Here is a 24,401-nt window from a genome sequence, read left to right as displayed (position 1 = left end):
GGACCTGGCGCATCACCGGGGGCACACTGCCTGCCGGTGTCATAGGAAGCCACCCAAACCAAGGCTTGTACACCCCACTATCATCCAGAAGGAGAGGTAGGTACAGGTGCAAAGCTGGGACCGAGAGACTGAAAAACAGCTTCTATCTCAAGTCCATTAGACTGTTAAATAGCCATCACTAGCCGGCCTCCTCCCAGTACACTATCCTAAACTTAGTCACAGTCACTAGTCGCTTACCACCCGGTTACTCAATCCTGCACCTTAGAGGCTGCTGCCCTTAGTCTATCCTACATATTCTTCAGAACAGCTCTAATAAACAAAGAGAAACGACAGTCCATCATTACTTTAACACATGAAGGTCAGTCAATATGGACCATTTCAAGAACTTTGAAAGTTCCTTCAAGTGCAATCGCAAAAACCATCAAGCCCTATGATGAAACTGGCTCTCGTGAGGACCGCCACAGGAATGGAAGACCCAGAGTTACCTCTGCTGTAGAGGATAAGTTCATTAGAGTTACCAGCCTCAGAAATTGCAGCCCAAATAAATGATTCAGAGTTCAAATAACTGAAACATCTCAACATCAACTGTTCAGAGGAGACTGTGTGAATCAGGCCTGGTCGAATTGCTGCAAAGAAACGACTACTAAAGGACACCAATAAGAAGAAAAGACTTGCTTGGGCCAAGAAACAGCTCCAAAAGCCAGACTACAATTTTCAACTGCACATGGGGACAAAGATCGTACTTTTTGGAGAAAATCCTCTGGTCTGATGAAACAAAAATAGAACTGTTTGGCCATAATGACCATCTTTATGTTTGGAGGAAAAAGGGGGATGCTTGCAAGCTGAAAAACACCATAACAACCATGAAGCACGGGAGTGGCAGCATCATGTTCTGGGGGTACTTTGCTGCTGGAGGGACTGGTGCACTTCACAAAATAGATGGCATCATGAGGTAGGAAAATTATGTGGATATTGAAACAACATCTGAAGACATCAGTCAGGAAGTTAAAGCATGGTCGCAAATAGGTCTTCCAAATGGACAATGACCCCAATCATACTTCCAAAGTTGTGGCAAAATTGCTTCAGGACAACAAAGTCAAGGTATTGGAGTGGCCATCACAATACCCTGACCTCAATCCTATAGAACATTTGTGTGCAAAACTGAAAAAGTGTGTGCGAGCAAGGAGGCCTACAAGCCTGACTCAATTACACCAGCTCTGTCAGGAGGAATGGGCCAAAATTCACCCAATGTATTGTGGGAAGCTTGAGTAAGGCTACCCAAAACGTTTGACCCAAGTTAAACAATTTAAAAGCAATGCTACCAAATCCTAATTGGGTGTATGTAAACTTCTAACCCACTGGGAATGTGATGAAAGAAATAAAAGCTGAAATAAATCATTCTCTACTATTATTCTCACATTTCACATTCTTAAAATAAAGTGGTGATCCTAACTGACCTAAGACAGGGAATTTTTTAAAACTGAGTTTAAATGTATTTGGCTAAGGTGTATGTAATCATCCGACTTCAACTGTATGTATATAAAACAAAAGCTAGACAATCGGGGTGCATTGAAATTCCAAAAGCAATGGATAGAGGAAAATCTGTTGCACATTTTGATGGTCAGGATATATAATACAGTTTAAGTGTGGCCCTCCGGACCTCGGTTGAAGACTGAATCTGGCTAGCTGGGTAAAATGAGCTTGACACCCCTGGTGTAGAGGGCAAGGAAGGGGAGACCTTTCCTCTGCAGATGAGGAGAGAAGAGTTAAAAGGGTTGTGGATGTCCAGAGTATGGGGTAGGGGTCTCGATGGAGCTCAGGAGGGTAGAGAGATGGGGTAGAGAGGCGTGGAGGGTGAGGCCTTACCTGTGCAGATGGAGCCGTTCCCCACATAGCCAGGCTTACAGGAGCACAGGTGGCCTCTGATGGTGTTGGTGCAGATGGCATTGTCATCACAGGAGCTCTGCCCACTGGCACACTCATCATGTTCTGAGGGAGAGATGCAGCAGGGTCAGACTGTGTGGTAGTGTCTGACTGTCAGGCTGTCTGTCTGCAAGCGTATAGACTACTCAGCAGTGTGAGAGTGTGTTTGTGTCGTGAATGCATGTTTGTGTTTTTTAATATTTTTGTTCTGTGTTTGTATGTCGCAAGTGCATCCCTCCTGTAGGGTCATTGTCAGTTGTTTTCATTCAACAGTGTACTGTCAACTATCTCCCTCCCAGATCTGAGCTGCTTACTGAGGGGCTGGTCGGAGCATTTAGCCTCAGGGAATAGGGAGTGGGTTTGCACCACAGGCAGTGTATGATCAAACACCATGTTCATGCTCATCACTGCAAAAAAACATAATCTCATTTACTAGCCTACTTCTGGGAATCCATGACAGGTTGTGTAACACAAACACAGCCAAAAGTTATCTTGAATACAGTTAACGATTCAAACTTCGCCACAGTTGATCTTACACTGCGCAAAAACCAACGGTGGTAAACTGTATGCATTCCGGTGGAGGTTCATTTATTTCAAATGGGAAGCAATCCATACTGATGCTTCCAATCTGCTGAACTAGGCTCCAGTAAGTACAGTGTGTACTTCAATAAAATGTTTCAACTTGTATGTTGCTTTGCCTTGTGGTCTTTGAAACATAAGTGGATTAACCACCGAAGATGTTGCAAATGTGTGGTTTTCAACTACAGTATGTGTTTATGGGATAGCAACAAGAAAACTTTTGAAAGCTCAATACATTTACTTTAAAAATACAAGATACAAGTTTATGATGTTTAGAATTCTATGCAATTATGTTTTATATGTATTCTAGGCCATTGCTATTGTTGATTATATTCATAATAAAGTTGTGGGCTGTAGCCTGTTGTTATTAGTAGGTCTATTGTACTTTTTACAATTGATTATCGCTATCATTATTATAGTAATGGAGGCTAGCTACTCCCATAGCTGTGGGAAGTAGTTTGGGAGTGGGGGTTCTGTGATTTTGTTTATTTTTTATTGATGAAATAGTGCAGTGACAGTGCAGTGTGTGCTCCCTCACGCTCCCCCAGCACAACACAAGAAATCAGGTGTGTAGTGCTGGGGGAGCGCTAAGGAGCACGAAAAACCATTGAATGACAAAACAAATAAATATGAAGGCTACAGCAGCCTAGAGGTAGGTAAATGGTGCTTTCTTTCCTGTCTTATCTCTGGCGAAGGAGGAAGAACTGTAGGCTACATGTGTGCACTGTATAGGCCCATTGGAGTCTTGACAACGTCAGAAAGTAAAAAATAAAAAATAAATTCACCTCTGCCTTGATATTCATAAAACTCCACTGACCTGCTCTTCCGCAGTAGAAACCCAGAATGAAATGTGACCACTTGGTTACAGCGACACGGTTCTGCAAAGGACACCCAAACCAGAGTGGCCACCGTAAAGCCCAAGAACCTGACCATCTCTGGAAGTTGCTGTATCCATGCTTGAGATCTTTAGCCAATATTGGCTATTGGTTGAGATGCAGGGCCCGTTAGGGCCGTAACACAATAAAAAATAACTTGTAGACTACAGTCTTTTATGTCCAAGAATACAAATGTAAAATAAAAACATATTTGGGGGGCCAAATGAAATCATCCGCAGGCCAAATTCGGCCTGTGATCCGCAAGTTGGAGAATCATGCAGTAGACAGTCTCAGAGTAGTTGCCGCAAGTGTCTCCTGACCAGAAATGCTGGTATGGGGCCGGCTTCTGTCAATCTTGGATCTAATATTTTCTATAAAGAATCGTAAAAACTTTTTGCAGAGATCAGGGGATGCAAGCATGTCACTGTTAGGGATGGCACCAGCAATACACTCAATTATGAGGGATTTATCAGAGATTAGGGTAGAGAAGTGTTTCGTCTTGCATCGTTTACTGAAACATTGTAATTTCTCATCAAATCCTTTATTATCTCATAGAATACTTAAAGTTTGCTGGCCTTCCATTACTATCAGCTAAATGGCACTGTCACATCCTGATCTGTTTCACCTGTCCTTGTGATTGTCTCCACCCACTCAGGATGTCGCTTATTTTCCCCAGTGTATTTATCCCTGTGTTTCCTGGCTCTCTGTGCCAGTTCGTCTTGCATGTTTGTTAAGTCAACCAGTGTGTTTTTTCCCGTACTCCTTTTTCTCATCTCTTTGCTAGTCCTCTCGGTTTTGACCCTTGCCTGTTTTCTGGACTCCATTCCCGCCTGCCTGCCCTTCGGTACCTACTGGACTCTGAACTGGTTTTGACCTATTTCCTGCACACAACCATTCATTACATTCACTTTATAAAGCACGAGTGTGGTCATTAAACCAGAGTGAGACTATGCCAGACAATTTATTCTTGATTTTAACTGGTGCCACTGAGTCTAAAGTAGCCTGACATACAGTATGTCATTGAAACTTTTCACCAAATCATCTGTGTGAAGACAGAGAACAGGATCAGTGGTAGAGGACAAAAAAGCAGTTGTGGAGTTAATGATGCAAGAGCGAGTTGGGACTGGCACATTTTTAGGAGGAGGAGGAGAAAGCGTTCTAAAAACAATACTGAGATGGTTAGAGACACACACATTAATAGTTTTTCCAAGTTTCAATATTCAGACCATGGGACAGCACAAGATCAAAAGTATGGCCTTTGTTGTGTGTAAGCCCTGTGGCATGTAGCACAAAGTTAAAGGATTCTAACATGATAACAACATTTTCAACTAGTGCATTGTTTGGGCAACACACAGGAATGTTTAGATCTCTAAGAAATATTAGGTTTAGGAGGGTAGTACACTAACATATACAAGATGGGCTGTTTCTTGTTCAAGCTATAGATAAGCCTCTCAAATGAGGAAGATTCACCACAGGGCTACATATAAACTTGTCTCTATGAATGACGGCTACCCCACCACCACAGCCAGACAGCCTGGATTTCTGTAGATAAGAAAAGGCTGGAAGGGTAGTTTCAAAAGTGAAAGATGGCGCCTTGCTTCTCGCTCTTAGGAAACTTTGCAGTATTTTTTTTCATTTATTATTTCTTACATTGTTAGGCCAGAAATGTTTGGGTGTTATTACATACAGCCGGGAAGAACTATTGGATATTAGAGCGACTCGAACTCACCAGCAAAACCATCATTACAACCAGGAATATGCACCCCCAGGGAAATTCCAGAAGCCAACCCAAAACAATGCTGGCGTAGGAGAGGTTTTCGGAGTGGTCTTCTAGTCCGATTTAGGAGGCGCGCACACCAATCACCGCTTCCAAGTATGTATATTACTTGCTAATGTTCAGTCTCTGGATAATAAAGTTGACAAGCTCAGGGCGAGGGCCTCTTTCCAGAGAGACATCAGGGATTGTAACATTCACGGAAGCATGGCTCCCGTGATCTACTGTCTGAATCGGTCCAGCCAGTGGGATTCTCAGATCATCGTGCAGACAGGAATAAATATCTCTCCGGGAAGAAGGGCGGGGGTGTATGTTTCGTGATTAACGACTCATGGTGTAATTGTGATAACATACAGGAATTCAAGTCCTTTGGTTCACCTGATCTAGAATACCACACAATCAAATGCCAACCGTATTATCTCACAAGATAATTTTCTTTGGTTATAGTCACGGCCTTGTATATCCCCCTCAAGCTGATACCACGACAGCCCTCAAAGAAATCCACTGGACTTTATGCTAACTGGAAACCACATATCCTGAGACTGCATTTATTGTAGCTGGGGATTTTAACAAAGCAAATTTGAGAAAAATGCTGCCGAAGTTCTATCAACATATCGACTGCAGAACTCATGCTGCCGACCACTGTTACTCCAACTTCCGGGATGCCTACAAGGTCCTCCCCCGCCCTCCCTTCGGAAAATGTGACCATAACTCCATTTTGCTCCTCCCTTCCTATAGGCAGAAACTCAAACAGGAAGTACCTGTTTGAAGGACTATCCAACGCAGGTCTGACCAATCGGAATCTACATGTACTCTTCAAAATTGTTTTGATCACGCGGACTGGGATATGTTCCGAGTGGCTTCCGAGAATAACATTGACAAATTCCCTGATTCAGTGACTGAGTTTATCAGGAAGTGTATCGGAGATGTTGTACCCACTATGACTAACAAAACCTACTCTAACCAGGGGCTCCCGGGTGGCGCAGCGGTCTAAGGCACGGCATCTCAGTGCATGAGGCCTCACTACTGTCCCTGGTTCAATTCTAAGCTGTATCACATCTGGCTGTGACTGGGAGTCCCATCGGGCAGTGCACAATTGGCCCAGCGTTGTCCGGGGTAGGCCGTCATTGTAAATAAGAATATGTTCTTAACTGACTTGCCTAGTTAAATGAAGGTTAAATACCAATACATTTAATACAAAATGTGGATAGATGGCAGCATTCGGGCAAAACTGAAAGTGTGAACCACAGCATTTAACCTTAACCATGGCAAGGTGACTGGGAATATGGCAGAATACAGACAGTGTAGTTATTCCCCCGCAAGGCAATCAAACAGGCAAAACGTCAGTATAGAGACAAAGTGGAGAGACAAAGTGGAGTCGCAATTCAACAGCTCAGACACGAAATGTATGTGGAAGGGTCTACGGACTACAAAAGGAAAACCACCCACGTCGTGGGCACCGACGTCTTGCTTCCAGACAAGCTAAACACCTTTTGTGCAGCTTTGAAGATAACACAGTGCTCATGTGGTCCGCTACCAAGGCCAGGGCTCTCCTTTTCCGTGGCCAATGTGAGTAAAACAAACGTGTAGGGCTGCGTCCTCAGAGCATGTGCAGACCAGCTGGCTGGTGTGTTCACGGACATGTTCAATCTCTCCTTATCCCAGTCTGCTGTCCACACATGCTTCAAGATGGCCACCATTGTTCCTGTACTCAAGAAAGCAACTTACCTAAACTAGTCATTTAGGTAACTGACCTAAATGACTAGTCCAGGATCATATCACTTTTTGTTACAAGCATTTTGCTACACCCACACTAAACACGTGTATGTGACCAATAAAATGTGATTTGATATGATTTAGAGGACTAAAATCCAATCCTCTGGTATAAGCCAAATTTCAGTTAGCATTAACATATCATACAGCTACACCATTGAGAGCATCCTGACCGGTTGCATCACCGCCTAGTATGGCAACTGCTTGGCATTCGACCGTAAGGCGCTACAGAGGGTAGTGCATACGACCCAGTACATCATTGGTGCCAAGTTCCCTGCCATCCAGGACATATATACTAGGCAGTGTCAGAGGAAGGCCCAAAAAATTGTCAAAGACTCCAGTCACCCAAGTCATAGGCTGTTCTCTCTGCTACCGCACACAAAGCTGTACCAAAGCGCCAAGTCTAGGTCCCAAAGACTCCTTAACAGCTTCTACCCCCAAGCCATAAGACTAAAAAACAATTAGTCAAATGGCCACCCGGACTATTTACATCCCCCGCTCCTACTCGCTATTTATTATCTATGCATAGTCACTTTTCCCCTACCTACATGTACAGATTACCTTGACTAACCTTTACCCCCCACACATTGACTCAGTACCAGTACCCCCTGTATTTTTTTATTTTACCTTTATTTAACCAGGCACTTCAGTTAAGAACAAATTCTTATTTTCAATGAAGGCCTAGGAACAGTGGGTTAACTGCCTGTTCAGGGGCAGAACGACAGATTGTACCTTGTCAGCTCGGGGGTTTGAACTTGTCCAACGCTCTAACCACTAGGCTACCCTGCCGCTGTATATAGCCTTGTTATTGTTATTTTATTGTGTTGCTTTTTATTACATTTTTTACTTTAGTTTACTTAGTAAATATTTTCTTAACTCTATTTCTTGAACTGTTGGTTAAGGGCTTGTAAGTAAGCATTTCACAGTAAGGTCTACTACACCTGTTGTATTCTGGAGATGTGACAAATTATTTGTTTTGATTTGTATGCACTGTATATTCAACAAATGAGACAGACAAATTTTACAAAGTAAGCTGTGTGAATGGTGAGACTTGGCACAGACACACTATCTAGTGTGCTCTCCCTCTTCCTCTCCATATTGATCTTCCTCTCCATGTTCCTCTCGCTCCACTCTCCTCTTCATTATCTCCCTCCACTCTCCTAAACTAAATCATGATGCTAGACGTCACTTTCATTCAATAAAACAAAATCCCCTTCACACAAACACACGCATACAGTATCATCATAAAGCTATACAGCACGTGCATTCAATCAATCATCAATCAAAATGATTTAATAAAGTCCTTAGTGGAGAGATTGTTTCTCTGTTCATTATGTGTTTGTCAGACTGATGGATAATCAGACAGGATAGAGCACACAAAAAGACATTCATAGATGAGCCGTTCTTAATATATAATAATATGGCATACCAACCGTACCAACCTTGTCACAACACAACTGATTGGCTCAAATGCATTAAGAAGGACATTTTTTCCACAAATTCACTTTTAAGAAGACACACCTGTTAATTAAAATGCATTCTAGGTGACTACCTCATGAAGCTTGGTTGAGAGAATGCCAATAGTGTGCTAAACTGTCATCAAGGCTACTTTGAAGAATCTTAAATATTAAATATATTTTCATTTGTTTCACACTTTTTTAAGTGAGAGAGAACAGCTCACTGAACATTACTCGCCCCAGCGGAGCCGGTTAGGCTGTTATGTTATCCAGATTGCAACTTTGCTGTCAGATTGTCCGTTTGTAAATTCAGAGAGTTCCGCGTTCAGAGTGCACAGCAGACGCTCTGGCCCATGAGATTACTGACATTTTCTGACACTGGCCATATTCAACGGGTGTTGAGCGTTCGTAAGTTCATAAGTTATTCTGCGCTCTGGCACACTCAGACGAGAATGCTCTGAAATCGAGATAGATGGCCAGACTGAATTTACGAACGCACCCAAAATGATTACTTGCAAAAGTAGTCTTTTGTTAAGACATGTAGCTAGCTAGCTAGGTAAACAATGAACCATATTCACAATGCACGACGTTATTATCCTGCATGAATCTGCAGGTAGCTAGCCAACCAGGTTCAATGTTAGCTAGCTAACATTAGGCTATAGCTAACCAAGTAAATCTCTTTCTGTCAAAATTAGAAACATATAATATCTGATCATGTATCTAGGCAGACTATCTTACCCATTTACATCATTCATGGTTGGACATGTCTCCTGTAGGATGCCATGGCTGCCCTTAGTTTTAAGATGTAATCCGTAAGCTTTAATACTCAAATTCCACTGATTTCAAAACTCAGTCCTTCAGAACAGAAAGTGGAGCAATTTTAATACACGATACATCAAATAAAAAAAAGCTGCATTAGACAGGATTACCTAGATGTAATTACAATCTCAAATAGACAGAGTGCTAAATGGCAGACTAATCCTAACTCATCTCTCGGCATGTCCAGCCCACTCATTATCTCAGCCAATCATGGCTACGGGGAAGGTTTCCCCCTTTTACCTTAGCTAAACCAACTGGCCTCGTAATTTAACAATTTTATTTGGATTTACAGATGGCATACAAGTTTGTTATTAAGGCACATGAAAGTTCACATGTTCGAGAAGGCATTTCTGCCAAAAAAAGGCATTTTGCTTTTTAAAAATGTTTTACGTTCAAACGGCTCTCCTAGTAGTGACCCGTGACATACGCCTAGTTTCCTGAAACGGGTCACACATTTACAAAAAAATATATGGGGGATTGGAAATTATGCAGATAATTACATTGATGGAATCTACAATCTATATGCACTATTAAAGCTGATCTACCCCCTAACAAACATTTAAAAACTAATAATTATATTTATACAACCATAAATCATGATCTTGGGTGTATAAAAACAACCAGAGGAACAAACAACCCATTAGACGAAGAAACAAAGGCGATGGCAGTCCTAGCAGAGCTCAGAAAGTTAAGTTCAGCAATGAATGAGAAGCTAGACAACTTAGTCAGTCAATGGACAGCAAAACTTAGACTTGATGAATTAATAAATGAGGCTGAAAGTAGAATCATCGCACTGAAAGAAAGATGCCAACGCAACCTGCAACCAGCTGGAGAATTACTCAAGGAGATCTTCCATTTGCATCTAGGGAATAGCTGAGAATTCTGAAAAGAATGAGAACTTCAAAGAGAATCTATTGAAGGGCCTACTGCAATTACCTCTGGAGCTGAATCCAAACATTGAAAAGGAGCACCATTCCCTCATCCACGAGCCCTTGGAAGAGAATACGCCCCGAGATCAATCCTGGTCCAGTTCTTCCTCTACCACACAAAGCAACGAACACTGCCCAAGGAATGGGGAATGTAGGGACTAGAATACCAAGGAAAGTGAGTGTCATTGGTCAGCTGAATACAACGCAAGAGGAAACAGTATGGAGAACTAAAGGCACAATAATTGCAGAAAAACATTAAGTTCAAGTCTATCCACCCTGCCACTCTGAAGGTGTTCTTAGACACCGGCACAGTGACCTACCCCTCTACTTGGGAGGCTGCAGATGGCATCAAACACCTGGGGATCCAGACAAAGATGTCCGAAGCGGAGCAAGAGGAGTGGGACCTTCATTTAGCCGGGCTGGACCTTTACTTGGCAGACTTGGGATTGGGAGAATGTGGACAGTCACCAGCTACCTCAGAGGGAAAAAATTAGACACGTTGCTGATGATGACTCCAACAGACCGGTAGGATTTGATGTGAGGGATACGAATAGGACAATGGACGACACTCCAACAGATGAGAGGTGAAATTTGAATCCATAAAAATGAAGAAATATAATGCATTGGGAATGTATTCAGACCCCTTGACTTTTCCCACAGTTTGTTACGTTACAGCCTAATTCAAAAATGTATTCAATTGTTTTATTCCCTCATCAATCTACACACAATAACCAATCATGACAAAGCAAAAACAGGTTTTTAAAAATACAAAACTAAAATATTACATTTCTAAGTATTCAGACCCTTTACTCAGTACTTTGTTGAAGAATATTTGGCAGCCATTACAGCCTCAAGTGTTCATGGGTATGACGCTACAAGCTTGGTCCATCTGTATTTGGTGAGTTTCTCCCATTCGTCTCTTCAGATCCTCTCAAGCTCTGTCAGGTTGCATGGGGAGTGTCGCTCCACAGCTATTTTCAGGTCTCTCCAGAGAGGTTTGATTGTGTTCAAGTCTGGACACTGGCTGGGCCACTCAAGAACATTCAGAGACTTGTCCCAGAGCCATCCCTGCATTGTCTTGGCTGTGTGCTTAGGGTCGTTGTCCTGTTGGAAGGTGAACCTTTGCCCCAGCCTGATTTCCTGAGCGCTCTGGAGCATGTTTTCATCAAGGATCACTCTGTACTTTGCTAGGTTCATCGTTCCCTCGATCCTGACAAGTCTTCTAGTCCCTGCTGCTGAAAAACATCCCCACAGTATGATGCTGTTAGCACCATGATTCACCGTAGGGATGGTGCCAGGTTTCCTCCAGATATGACGCTTGGCATTCAGACCAAAGTGTTCAATCTTGGTTTCATCAGACCCGATAATCTTGTTTCTCATGGTCTGAGAGTCTGGCCAGAAGGCCAGCTCTAGGAAGAGTCTTGTTGGTTCCAAATGTCTTCCATTTAAGAATGATGGAGGCCATTGTGTTCTTAGGGACATTCAAAGATGCAGAATTTTCTTTTTTTACCCTTCCCCAGATCTGTCTCGGCGCTCTAAGAACAACTCTTTCAACCTTATAGCTTGGTTTTAGCTCTGACATGCACTGTCAACTGTGGGACATTATATAGGCCGGTGTTTGCCTTTCCAAATCATGTCCTATCAATTGAATTTACCACAGGTGGACTCCATCCTTGATGTTTCTACAACTTGATTGATCAATGGAAACAGGATGCACATGTATGGACATTTCCTTCGACTTCATGGCTTGGTTTTTGCTCTGACATGCACTGTCAAATGTGGGACTTATATAGACAGGTGTGTGCCTTTCCAAATCATGTCCAATCAATTTTTCACAGGATGATCAATGGAAACAGGATGCACCTGAGCTCAATTTCGAGTCTCATAGTAAAGGGGCTGAATAGTTTTGTAACTAAGGTTTTTCTGTTTTTTAATACACTTGCAACAATGTCTAAAAAACAGTTTTTGCTTCGTCGTAATGGGGTATTGTGTGTAGATTGAGGTACATTTTTTAAACATTTAATCCATTTTAGAATAAGACCGTCACGTAACAACATTTGGAAAAAGTCAAGGGGTCTGAATACTTTCAGAATGCACTGTATATATACAGTACCAGTCAAGTTTGGACATACCTACTCAATCAAGGGTTTTTCTTTCATTTTAATATTGTCTACGTTGTAGAATAATAATGAAGACATCAAAACTCTGAAATAACACATTGAATCACGTGGTAAACAAATCAAAATATATTTTAAATTCTTCAAAGTAGCCACTCTTTGCCTTGATGACAGTTTTGCACTCTCTTGGCATTCTCTTAACCAGCTTCATGAGTTTGTCACCTGGAATGCATTTCAATTAACAAGTGTGCCTTGCTAAAAGTTCATTTGTAGAATTTATTTCCTTATTAATGTGTTTGAGCCAATCAGTTGGGTTGTGACAAGGTAGGGGTGGTATACAGAAGATAGCCCTATTTGGTAAAAGTCCAAGTCCATATTATGGCAAGAACAGCTCAAATAAGTAAAGTGAAGCGACTGTCCATTACTTCATGACATGAAGGTCAGTCAAAAAACGTTGAAAGTTTCTTCAAGTGCAGTCGCAAAAACCATCAAGCGCTATGATGAAACTGACTCTCATGAGGAAAAAATCTGTTTTTTGGTCTGATGAGTCCACATTTTAGATTTTTGGTTCCAACTGCCATGTCTTTGTGAGACACAGATTAGGTGAATGGATGATCTCCATATGTGGTTCCCATCGCAAAGCATGGAGGAGGTGCTGTGGGGGTGCTTTGCTGCAGCCCTGACCTCAATCCTATAGAACATTTGTGGGCAGAACTGAAAAAACGTGTGCTTGCAAGGAAGCTTACAAACCTGACTCTGTTACACCAGCTCTGTCAGGAGGAATGGGCCAAAATTCACCCAACTTATTGTGGGAAGCTTGTGGAAGGCTACCTGAAACATTTGAACCAAGTTAAACAATTTAAAGACAACACTACCAAATACTAATTGAGTGTAAGCTTCTGACTCCCTGGGAATGTGATGAAAGAAATAAAAGCTGAAAAAAATCATTCTCTCTACTATTATTCTGACATTTCACATTCTTAAAATAAAGTGGTGATCCTAACTGACCTAAGACAGGGAATTTTTACTTTGATTAAATGTCAGGAATTGTGAAAAACTGAGTTTAAATGTATTTGGCTGAGGTGTATGTAAACTTCCGACTTCAACTGTAGATACACTACCGTTCAAAAGTTTGGGGTCACTTAGAAATGTCTTTGTTTTTGAAAGAAAAGCACATTTATGTCCATTAAAATGAAATTTCATTGTATTTCTGATCAATTTAGACATTTTTAATGTTGTAAATGACTATTGTAGCTGGAAACAGCTAATCTTTTATGGAATATCTACTACGTACATAGGCATACAGAGGCCCATTATCAGCAACCATCACTCCTGTGTTCCAATAACACGTTGTGTTAGCTAATCCAAGTTGATCATTTTAAAAGGCTTATTGATCATAAGAAAACACTTATTCAATTATGTTAGCACAGCTGAAAACTGTTGTGCTGATTAAAGAAGCAATAAAACTGGCCATCTTTAGACTACTTGAGTATCTGGAGCATCAGCATTTGTGGGGTTGATTACAGGCTCAAAATGGCCAGAAACAAACAACTTTCTTCTGAAACTCATCAGTCTATTCTTGTTCTGAGAAATTAAGGCTATTCCATGTGAGAATTTGCCAGAGGAAGAGAGGCTATGCATCAAAAAAAGGCATGCAGCAGCAAACATGAGCGCACACACATACACACACACCCACACAGAGCAGAATGTCTTTTGAAGAAGCAGCATATTATGGGAGATAGACATCAGTCCTGATGGCAGTATGCTTTGACGCCGATGAGTGGCAGACACTGGGGACATGATTCGTACATTAAATCTTTATAGAGGAGCTAAATATAAATGCTATATTCTCAAAGCCAATTACGGATGGATGAGATCTGCGATGTGCAAGCTCGGAGTGAAACTCAGAGCGACTGCTGAACTTTCCCTCTTGTATAGTATTTTATGGGTCTTTCTAAATTGGTTAGTAACGAGCCAGCCTGCTGGCGTGACCTCCATTTTGAGGAGTTAATGTATACTGGTGGGGTTGCCAAGGTTCCCACGACCGTCACACCTGAGATCTACATTCATTACTTGTATAATTGGAATTAGATTTTTTTTACATTTTCATTATTCATATAATGTATCTAGGGTAAATATAATCCTTTCCATCTCTAGAATTTGCCAACTGTTGCATAAAATGTATCTTGCGGTGAATTACCGCAAATCGCGTATTGTCGGGCTGCAACAGCGTGCCTTGATATTGCAAATCTATAAATTATAACTAAATAAACCCCCAAGCAATTGGACATATGGATTGGTTGAATGAGTAGCAATTTGGCCGAGGCATTTGCATTGGTGGATCACACCGTACCAAACGTGATCGCAGCTATTTGACCAGAGAGCCTGAAGTGTTAGCCAGTTATGGGAGCTCCCAGCCATAGAAAAACAATTCAATTGTCACCTCATTTTAAATTAATACAGAGTTAACATGTTAAGGTACTTAATGCAGATAAAACCAAGTACATGATTAATGCATACGTACTTTGGATGGTGTCCTCATTGATCGTGTCCCCACCTATACATATCTGGGCATCTGGATTGACAAAAAGCTATCTTTCAAAAAGCATGTTGATGAGTTAGTTAAGAATTCAAATAGGCTTCTATAGGAACTGGTCCTGTCTTTTTTTAAATAGCTGAAAACAAATCATTCAGTCAACATTCCAATTATTGACTATGGCAGTATCGTCTATATGAATGCAGCTGCCACTGTGTTGAAGTCATTGAATGCAGTTTATCATAGCAAATTGCGCTTTTTTTACGGGTGATAGGTTTAGTACACATCATTGCATTTTGTATCAGAATGTGCGATGGCTCTCCTTAATTAAAACCTGTTGAGTGTAGGGGGCAGTATTTTGATGTTTGGATGAAAAACGTACCCAAATGAAACTGCCTTTTTCTCAGGCCCAGAAACTAGAATATGCATATAATTGTCAGATTAGGATAGAAAACACTCTAAAGCTTCCAAAACTGTCAAAAATATTGTCTGTGAGTATAACAGAACTGATACTGCAGGCGAAAACCTGAGGAAAATCAAACCAGGAAGTGGCTACTATTTTGAAAGCTCCATGTTCCATAGGCTGCCTTCACTCCATTTAAAGGGATATCAACCAGATTCCAAGGTGTCAACAGTGTCAACAGTCTTTAGACATAGTTTCATGCTTTTATTTTGAAAAATGAGCGAGAACGATAGCTGGGTGTTCGCATGAGTTTTGCTTGCGCAACGGAGTGGGGCAGCCATTGTCTCTCCCTCTCCTATTGAAAAAGCGGCAGTCCCGGTTGATATATTATCGATTATATATTTTAAAAACAACCTGAGGATTGATTAGAAAAAACGTTTGACATGTTTCTGTGGACATTACGGATACTATTTGGAATTTTCGTCTGCGATGTCGTGACCGCTCGCTCCTGTGGATTTCTGAACATAACGAGCCAAACAAATGGAGGTATTTTGGATATAAAAATAATATTTATGGAACAAAAGGAACATTTATTGTGTAACTGGGAGTCTCGTGAGTGAAAACTTCCGACGATCATCAAAGGTAAGCGATTTAATCTATTGCTTTTCTGACTTTCGTGACCAATCTACATGGCTGCTAGGTGTTTGTAATATTTTGTCTACTGAGAGAGATGTTCTTACATAAACACTTGTTATGCTTTCGCTGAAAATCTGACATGCCAGGTGGATTAACAAACTAAGCTGTATTTTGCTATATATGGCACTTGTGATTTCATGAAAATTAAATATGTTTAGCAATTCAGCAGGTGCTGATGAAAATGATCCCGCTAACGGGATGGGTGCATTAAGAAGTTAATAAAATACAAAAATAAACAAATTTTGTTTGTGGTACTGTTATTAATCACCTGAGTGTCCTCGCCAGCCAGGGTAGTGCAATAAGTAGTTCTGGAAGTGCAACGAATATGATTATTTCGAAAGCTGATGTCAGATAATGCTCACTCCAAGTTTTGCTGGATACGCGGTTCTTTCAGCTCCTGTAACATCATCTGGAGGAGCTCCAGACATACTTTTAAGGCAAGGTCGGACATCACCAACAAACTCCAAACTCCAAGCAGACCAAGACAGTCGTGAAGAGGGCATGACAAAACCTATTACCACTCAGAAGATTGAAAATATTTGGCATGGGTCCTCAGATCCTCAAAAGATTCTATAGCTACACCATCGAGAGCATCCTGACGGGTTGTATCCCTGCCTGGTATAGCAACTGCTTGGCCTATTACTGCAAGGCACTACAGAGGGTAGCTTCCTACCATCCAGGACCTCTATACCAGGCAGTGTCAGAGGAAGGCCCTAAAAATTGTCAAAGACTCCATCCACCCTAGTCATAGACTGTTCTTTCTGCTACCGCACGGCAAGCGGTACCGGAGCACCAAGTCTAGGTCCAAGAGACTTCTAAACAGCTTCTACCCAAAAGCCATAAGACTCCTGAACATCTCACAAAATGGCTACCCAGACTATTTGCCCTGTCCCCCCACCCCCTTTGTCCTTCGTCCTTTACGCTGCTCCTACTCGCTGTTATTATCTATGCATAGTCACTTTAATAACTCTACCTACATGTACATATTACCTCAACTTCCTCCTGTCGCCATCCTGTCCCTAACAGAATTGGCTAACATTTGGGGGAGGCAATTTGTTTCAGGGTACATTGAATTTGACCTCAGGGAGAGTTATTTGTCATTTGCTGTTCATGTGATTTAACAAACTGCATGGACAGGAAATGAAAAGTAACTCTCTGAGAGGTCAAATTCACTCTACCCTGAAACAAATAACTTCCTCATCTTAACATTCCTCCTTTCCCTAGCAGAATTGGCTAACATTCTGACATGCTAGATGTAAGAAATGACAGAGGTGGTGGTGTCATTTGGAAATGTGAATTTTGATTTTCCAATCAGACAAATCAATGACGCTATTCAGTGGAATTTTGCATTATTACATCCTCGAAAACACTGTTGCTGATGAGCTATTCTGTTGATAATCTGCACGCCACTAAATGCATACTGTATCCCAAATGGTTGCCTTATTCCCTATGGGCCCTGGTCATAAATAGTGCACTATATACTGTAGGGAATAGGGTGCCATTTAGCATGCACACATAGAATAATCCACCACAACAAAACCTAATTGGAGGCATTGCATGCCCAGAAGATTGTGGCAAGCAGTTTGATTTCCCTAAATCAGAAAGTATCAGAAGTAAACACAAGCTTGGCTTGTTTGAATCAGATGAAGAGTCCCAGCTAATGTCAACAGACAGTACATGTGCACATTTCCATAATTCAAAGGCCCAATCTGTGATATGGAAACAATGTATAGCCTTAAAATATGGTTTCACCTCACAGACTGTCAATCCTTGCATCTAAAGCTTGGTCTATCTAATTTGAGAATTATTAAATTTCTCCAGCCCCCCAAACCAAGTGGTGTGGGGGCTTCCATTTTGATGTTTTTCTGATTCAGGATTGGGCCTTAAACTTAATTAGGTAGTTTGTTTATCTGATATAAGATCTGCATCTCCAACCCCCCCCACCCCCCACATCTTTCCCACCTTTTTAAAACGGTCTCTTGACCTGACAGCCCCAGTTTAACTGCAGTGTGTGGTGTGATAGAAAAATGACGTAATCAACTGATCTATTTGAGATTAATGGTTAACAATTCATATTTAACTAATAGTAAGACATTTCTGTCCTACTAGTGTCTGTGTTTTCATGGGCTCCACTCTAGTTCCCTGCAGCTAATCTGGGTTTATGGTCACTGGAGGTGGCTTGAGCTGACAAATTAGTTAAAGACTGCGTTACGTAGACAAGAATGTGTTTTCCTAGAGATAGCTTAGGAGTAGAACGATCCCTCATTGTCTAAAAATCATCATTGCACCTGGGAAACTAAGCCAGGGTGGGGTTAAGACAATGACCCACATGCAGATAACGACAGGATGAACCCAGAGTGCATTATGATGCTCCTTGGTCTGCTTGAGGGGGGTTGAACCAACCATGACTGAGCATTGTTAGTGTCAGCTATATGTAGTACTCTGCATTTGTGTAAAATTTAGGTTACTCGGTCCAACACTCAAGGGTGTGGGGTCGACCAGCCTCATTATTTTCAATAATTAATCAATATTAAATGAACAAGTCTATCTCAGTATTAAATTTCCACGACAGCAGCCACGTCCTGACCCCAGTTTGACAACAGTGTAGAGCTGCGTCCTGACCCCTCTCCAGCTGAAGGACAGTGTGTGTGGCTCCAGAGTACACCGACCTGAGGTCAAATGGCTCTCACAACCCCTCACGGTCTTCTGAGAGGCAGAGAGAGAAGGATGCTTAAGTCACCATGAGCTGTAATGTGTTGCTTCTCTCAACCAGCACTGGGTAAAACTATAAAATTATAAAACTCTGTTTTCAAGCTTCTCAGAGTGCTGATATAGGTTCAGCTCTCTGGGTCCATGTAATCTTATTCCTTGTGATCTAAAGGGCTAAACTGATCCTAAATCAGCACTCCTTCTCTGAGAAACGTTGTACTGCTCCTGTTCTGTAGTTTTGTACAAATCTCCAACTAAAACAAACTGAGAGGATTAATCTGGCCTACTTTGGCACTGTGAGAGTTGTGTGTTAACTGTGAGAAGTGAGTGCACTCTGTGTTTACCAAGACACAATACTTGCCAACCTTGAGGTCGCAAGGTTGGCAAGCATTTCACTGTAAGGTTTACACCTGTTGTATTCGGCGCATGTGACAAATAAAATTTGATTTGAAATGACCGATAATCCTCAGGATGTTAGTTCTGGAAAATTAGGAAGTGTATGTGTGGGTGTGTGTGCTTGTGTTGGCCTACCGAAATGTTCAAAGTATGTGTGTGTGTGCATATTTGACCTACCTGTGCAGGAATAGTCATCCACTCTGATGAAGCCAGGTAGACAGTCACAGCGATGGCTGCCGAGTAGGTTCACACACACCGTGTTAGCCCGGCAGTAGTGCATCTGGGTGACACACTCATCGATATCTGAGAGAGGAGAACCCACACAGAGGAGTTGTAAATATATAATATTTTATATATATATATATATTGTTTATGGGTAGTGACAGTTGGACTGTAGAGAGGGGGACAGGGCCCCCCCTGGGTGCACATTTAGTTTAGCACTACATAACTGATTCAAATATCCAACTCCTCATCAAGCCTGAATTATTTGAATCAGCTGTGTAGTGCTCTGGCAGAAAACAAAACGCGCACCCAGGGGGGGGGGGGGGGGGGGGGGGCAGGACCGAGTTTAGGAAACCCTGGTCTAGTGGTTAGTGCTGTAGACCCCAGGCCACATGTACCTGTATCGGTGTGGGTTCAAATCTTTCCCACTACCTTTTGATACTCTCATATCTTATTTTACCCCCCTCTACGAATGTTATTTTTTTTGTAAGTTTGAAAAAAAGAAGTGGAGTTCACTCCTTCAGAGAGAAAGAGGCAGCATCCCAAGTGACACCCTCTTCCCTTTATTTAATTTTTTATTTTTTTATTTCACCTTTATTTAACCAGGTAGAGAACAAGTTCTCATTTACAACTGCGACCTGGTCAAGATAAAGCAAAAGCAGTGCAACAAAAACAATAACACAGAGTTAAACATGGGATAAACAAACGTACAGTCAATAACACAATAGAAAAATCTGTATACAGTGTGTGCAAGGCAATAAATAGGCCATAGTTGCGTAGTAATTACAATTTAGCAATTAACAATGGAGTGATAGATGTGCAGATGAGGATGTGCAAGCAGAAATACTGGTGTGCAAAAGAGCAGAAAAACCAATATGGGATGAGGTAAGTAGTTGGTTGGATGGGCTATATACAGATGGGCTGTGTACAGCTGCAGCGATCGGTAAGCTGCTCTGACAGCTGATACTTAAAGTTAGTGATGGAGATATAAGTCCCCAACTTCAGTGATTTTTACAATGCGTTCCAGTTATTGGCAGCAGAGAACTGGAAGGAAAGGCAGCCAAAGCAGGTGTTGGCTTTGGGGATGACCAGTGAAATATACCTGCTGGAGCGTGTGCTACAGGTGGGTATTGCTATGGTGACCAGTGAGCTGAGATAAGGCAGCTTTACCTAGCACAGACTTATCAATGACCTGGAGCCAGTGGGTTTGGCGATGAATATGTAGCGAGGACCAGCAAACGAGAGCATACAGGTCGCAGTGGTGGGTAGTGTATGGGGATTTGGTGACAAAACGGATGGCACTGTGATTCACTGCATTAAAGTTTCTGAGTAGGGTGTTGGAGGCTATTTTGTAAATGACATCACCGAAGTCAAGGATCGGTAGGATAGTCAATTTTACGAGGGTGTGTTTGGCAGCATGAGTGAAGGAGGCTTTGTTGCAAAATAGGAAGCAGATTCTAGATTTAATTTTGGATTGGAAATATTTAATGTGAGTCTGGAAGGAGAGTTTACAGTCTAGCCAGACACCTAGGTATTTACAGTTGTCCACATATTCTAATTCAGAACCATTAAGAGTTGTGATGCTAGTCAGGCGGGCGGGTGCGGGCAGCGATCGGTTGAAGAGCATGCATATAGTTTTACTAGCATTTAAGAGCATTTGGAGGCCACGATTTGACACACTGAACTCTATCTGAGTAGTAGTTAGTGAACCAGGCAAGGCAGTTATTAGAGAAACCAAGGCTGTTGAGTCTGCCGATAAGAATGTGGTGATGGACAGAGTCGAAAGCCTGGGTGAGGCCAATGAAGACGGCTGCACAGTACTGTCTTTTATCGATGCCGGTTATGATATCATTTAGGACCTTGAGCGTGGCTGAGGTGTTACAGTGGGATTCAAAATGGTCGGTGATCTGTTTGTTCACTTGGCTTTCGAAGACTTTAGAAAGGTAGGATGGATATAGGTCTGTAACAGTTTGGGTCTAGAGTGTCTTCCCCTTTGAAGAGTGGGATGTTCACGGCCACTTTCCAATCTTTAGGAATCTCAGATGATACGAAAGAGAGGTTGAACAGACTAGTAATAGGGGTTGCAACAATGGATAGTGCACTACTTTTGACCAGAGCCCTATGGGCCTTGATCAAAGTAGTGCACTATAAAGGGAAGAGTGCGCCATTTGGTATACAGTCATAGAGGGCTGTGACGTTACTCAGTTGGGTTTATTTGACCTCCATAAAATATAATTTCATTTTTTTTTAATTGGACCTTTATTTAACTAGGCAGGTCAGTTAGCTTCAAGGTTAGAGAGTTATTATTATTTAAACACTCTGAGCACGTGGAAAGGCACTATTCTGTATATAATTATTATTAAAGGAGTCATCGATATCTGAAGGAGGAGTTACAGTGAGACAGTCACACCTAAACATGATTCATCCTAAAACGGGAAAGTTACACGTGTCAAGAACATTGAAATTAGCACCAACTAATCAAATCAAATTGTATTGGTCACATGTGCCGAATACAACAGGAAAGCTATGATCCCTTATTGATGTCACTTGTTAAATCCATGTCAATCAGTATAGATGAAGGGGAGGAGGACGGTTAAATAATTATTTTAAAGCCTTGGGGGGTTCAACTCAATATTAGGAAGTTGTTCTTAATGTTTTGCACACTCAGTGTATAATAAACATAGTAGCAGCAGTGTTTGTGAAGCGTGAAAGTGTGTGTGTGTGTGTGTGGCTTCAATATGCATGTGTGTGCGTGTGTATGTTTTGTATGTGTGTGTTTTGGCGTATGTATGTATGTATGTTTTTAGTATGTGTGAGTGTGCATAGAGCCAATGCAATGCAATGCAAAACAATTAAGATTAATAAAGTGGGTTGATGTAAAATGTCCTGGTAGCCATATGGTTAACTGTTCAGCAGTCCTATGGGTTGGGCGTAGAAGCTGTTCAGCTGTCTTTTGGTCCCAGACTTGGCGCTCTGGCACTGCTTGCAGTGCGGTAGCAGAGAGAACAGTCTATGACTTGGGTGGCTGGAGTCTTTGACAACTTTTAGGGCCTCCCTCTGACACCGCCTGGTAAAGAGGTGCTGGATGGCAGAGAGTTCGGCCCCAGTGATGTATGCACTGGGGATTGCATTACCCTCTGCATTATGCATTACCCTCTGTAGCGCCTTGCTGTCGGATGCCGAGCAGTTGCCATACCAAGCGGTGACGCAGCCAGTCAAGATGCACTCAATGGTGCAGCCAACTAGCACCAATTGAATTTTAAACTCAGCACATTGCAAACATCTCCGATGAGTCGAGCAATTGCCCGTTGCGACCATCGTGCATGAAGACATGAAGAAGCCTAGACACAAAAATACATTGAAGCGAAATGTGTCGAGAGCGGATAATTAACTGCTCATCAATTACTCTGCACTTCACTGTCACCAGCAACTTGGTGCTGGGAAGTGCCCTTGACACACTGGGAAATCAACATTACTGAAATTAAAAGCAGTGTGTGTGTGTGTGTGTGCGTGTGTGTGTGTGTGTGTGTGTGTGTGTGTGTGTGTGTGTGTGTGTGTGTGTGTGTGTGTGTAAAAAATAGAGTTAAATGTGTGTGTGTGTGTGTATGTCTGTGTAAAAAATAGAGTTAAATATGTGTGTGCATGCATGTACTGTGCATTCAGAAAGTATTGTTTTTGTTGTGTTACAGCCTGAATTTAAAATGGATTACATTGAGATTTGTCACTGGCTGACACAATACCACATAATGTGAAAGTGGAATTATATTTTTTATGATGTTTATATTTAGAAATTAAATTTAAAAAGAAAAGGTTCAGTATGCTTCCCACCAGACACCAGGTGAATTCACCTTTCAGAATTTTGAAAATAATAATGGTCAAATGTTGCACAATCCAGGTGTGGAAAGCTCTTAAAGAATTACCCAGAAAGACTCACAGCTGTAATCGATGCCAAAGGTGCTTCTACAAAGTATTGACTCAGGGGCGTGAATATTTAACGTGCCAGTCCAAAGTTTAGACACAAACCTCTATTGTCACTATTTTTGACATTATAGAATAATAGTGAAGACATCAAAACTATGAAATAACACATATGGAATCATGAAGAAACAAAAAAGGTGTTAAACGAATCAAAATATATTTTATATTTGAGATTCTTCAAAGTAACCACCCATTGCCTTGATGGCAGCTTTGCACACTCTTGGCATTCTCTCAACCAGCGTCATGAGATAGTCACCTGGAATGAAATTAAATTTAGAAAAAAGTACAAAGTTAATTTGTGGAATTTCTTTCCTTCTTAAAACCTCTTTGGGATAGGGAGCAGTATTTTCACGTCCAGATGAAAAGCGTGCCCAAAGTAAACTACCTGTTACTCAGGCCCAGAAGCTAGGATATGCATATAAATGGTATAATTGGATAGAAACCACTCTAAAGTTTCAAAACTGTTAAAATCATGTCTGTGAATATAACTGAACTTATTTGGCAGGCAAAGCCCAAGGACAAACCAAATGTGAGGTCAATGTGGTTTCTATGGGAAACTAGATTTATGAGGCACCTGGTTGTAGTTCCCATGGCTTCCACTAGATGTCAACAGTCTTTAGAAATTGGATGATGTTTTTCCTTTAAGAAATGAAGAAGTACGGCTGTTCAGTCTGAGTGTCAAGCCAAGCTCCTTTGTTTGGTGCGCACGACCTGGAGCTCGCTCCACTTTGATTTTATCTGCTATTGAACACAGTATATTCCGTCTTATATTGTATTGATTATTTACGTTTTAGGATACCTAAAGTTGGATTAGGAAAGTTGCTTGAAATGTTTGGACCAAGCGTACAGGTAACTTATTCGATAATTTGTATTTCTGAATCAAACGCGCCAAATAAATGGACATTTTGGGGATATAAAGAAGGTGTTTATCAAACAAAAGGACCATTTGTGATGTTTCTGGGACATATTGGAGTGCCAACAGAAGATCTTCTAAGGTAAGGCATGAATTATATCGTTATTTCTGACTTTCGTGTCGCACCTGCTTGGTTGAAATATGATTTTCATGTGTTTGTATGATGGGGTACTGTCCTCAGATAATCACATGTTTTGCTGTCGCTGTAAAGCCTTTTTGGAATCTGACATGGTGGCTGGATTAACAATAAGTTAAGCTTTATTTTGGTGTAATGCACTTGTGATTTTAAGAAAGTTAAATAT

The 24,401-nt window shown here is 41.5% G+C and overlaps 1 protein-coding gene across 1 annotated transcript in view; it reads right to left on the bottom strand.

The window, feature by feature from the left end:
• LOC110526153 (protein kinase C-binding protein NELL1) overlaps positions 1-24,401 on the bottom strand; it is a 404,819-nt gene that overhangs the window by 73,751 nt on the left and 306,667 nt on the right. Inside the window, exons 13-14 of the mRNA XM_021606800.2 lie at positions 19,164-19,289; positions 1,867-1,989 (exon numbers count right to left, since the gene is read on the bottom strand). Of these exons, the coding sequence (XP_021462475.2) occupies positions 1,867-1,989; positions 19,164-19,289 (249 nt within the window). The remainder of the gene's footprint in view (positions 1-1,866; positions 1,990-19,163; positions 19,290-24,401) is intronic.

The sequence above is a fragment of the Oncorhynchus mykiss genome, chromosome 6 (genome assembly GCF_013265735.2).
Source record: "Oncorhynchus mykiss isolate Arlee chromosome 6, USDA_OmykA_1.1, whole genome shotgun sequence".
In the NCBI taxonomy this organism is placed as follows: Eukaryota; Metazoa; Chordata; class Actinopteri; order Salmoniformes; family Salmonidae; genus Oncorhynchus; species Oncorhynchus mykiss.
Note: the sequence above shows the minus strand (reverse complement) of the source record. Positions and strands in the feature narration are given on the sequence as shown.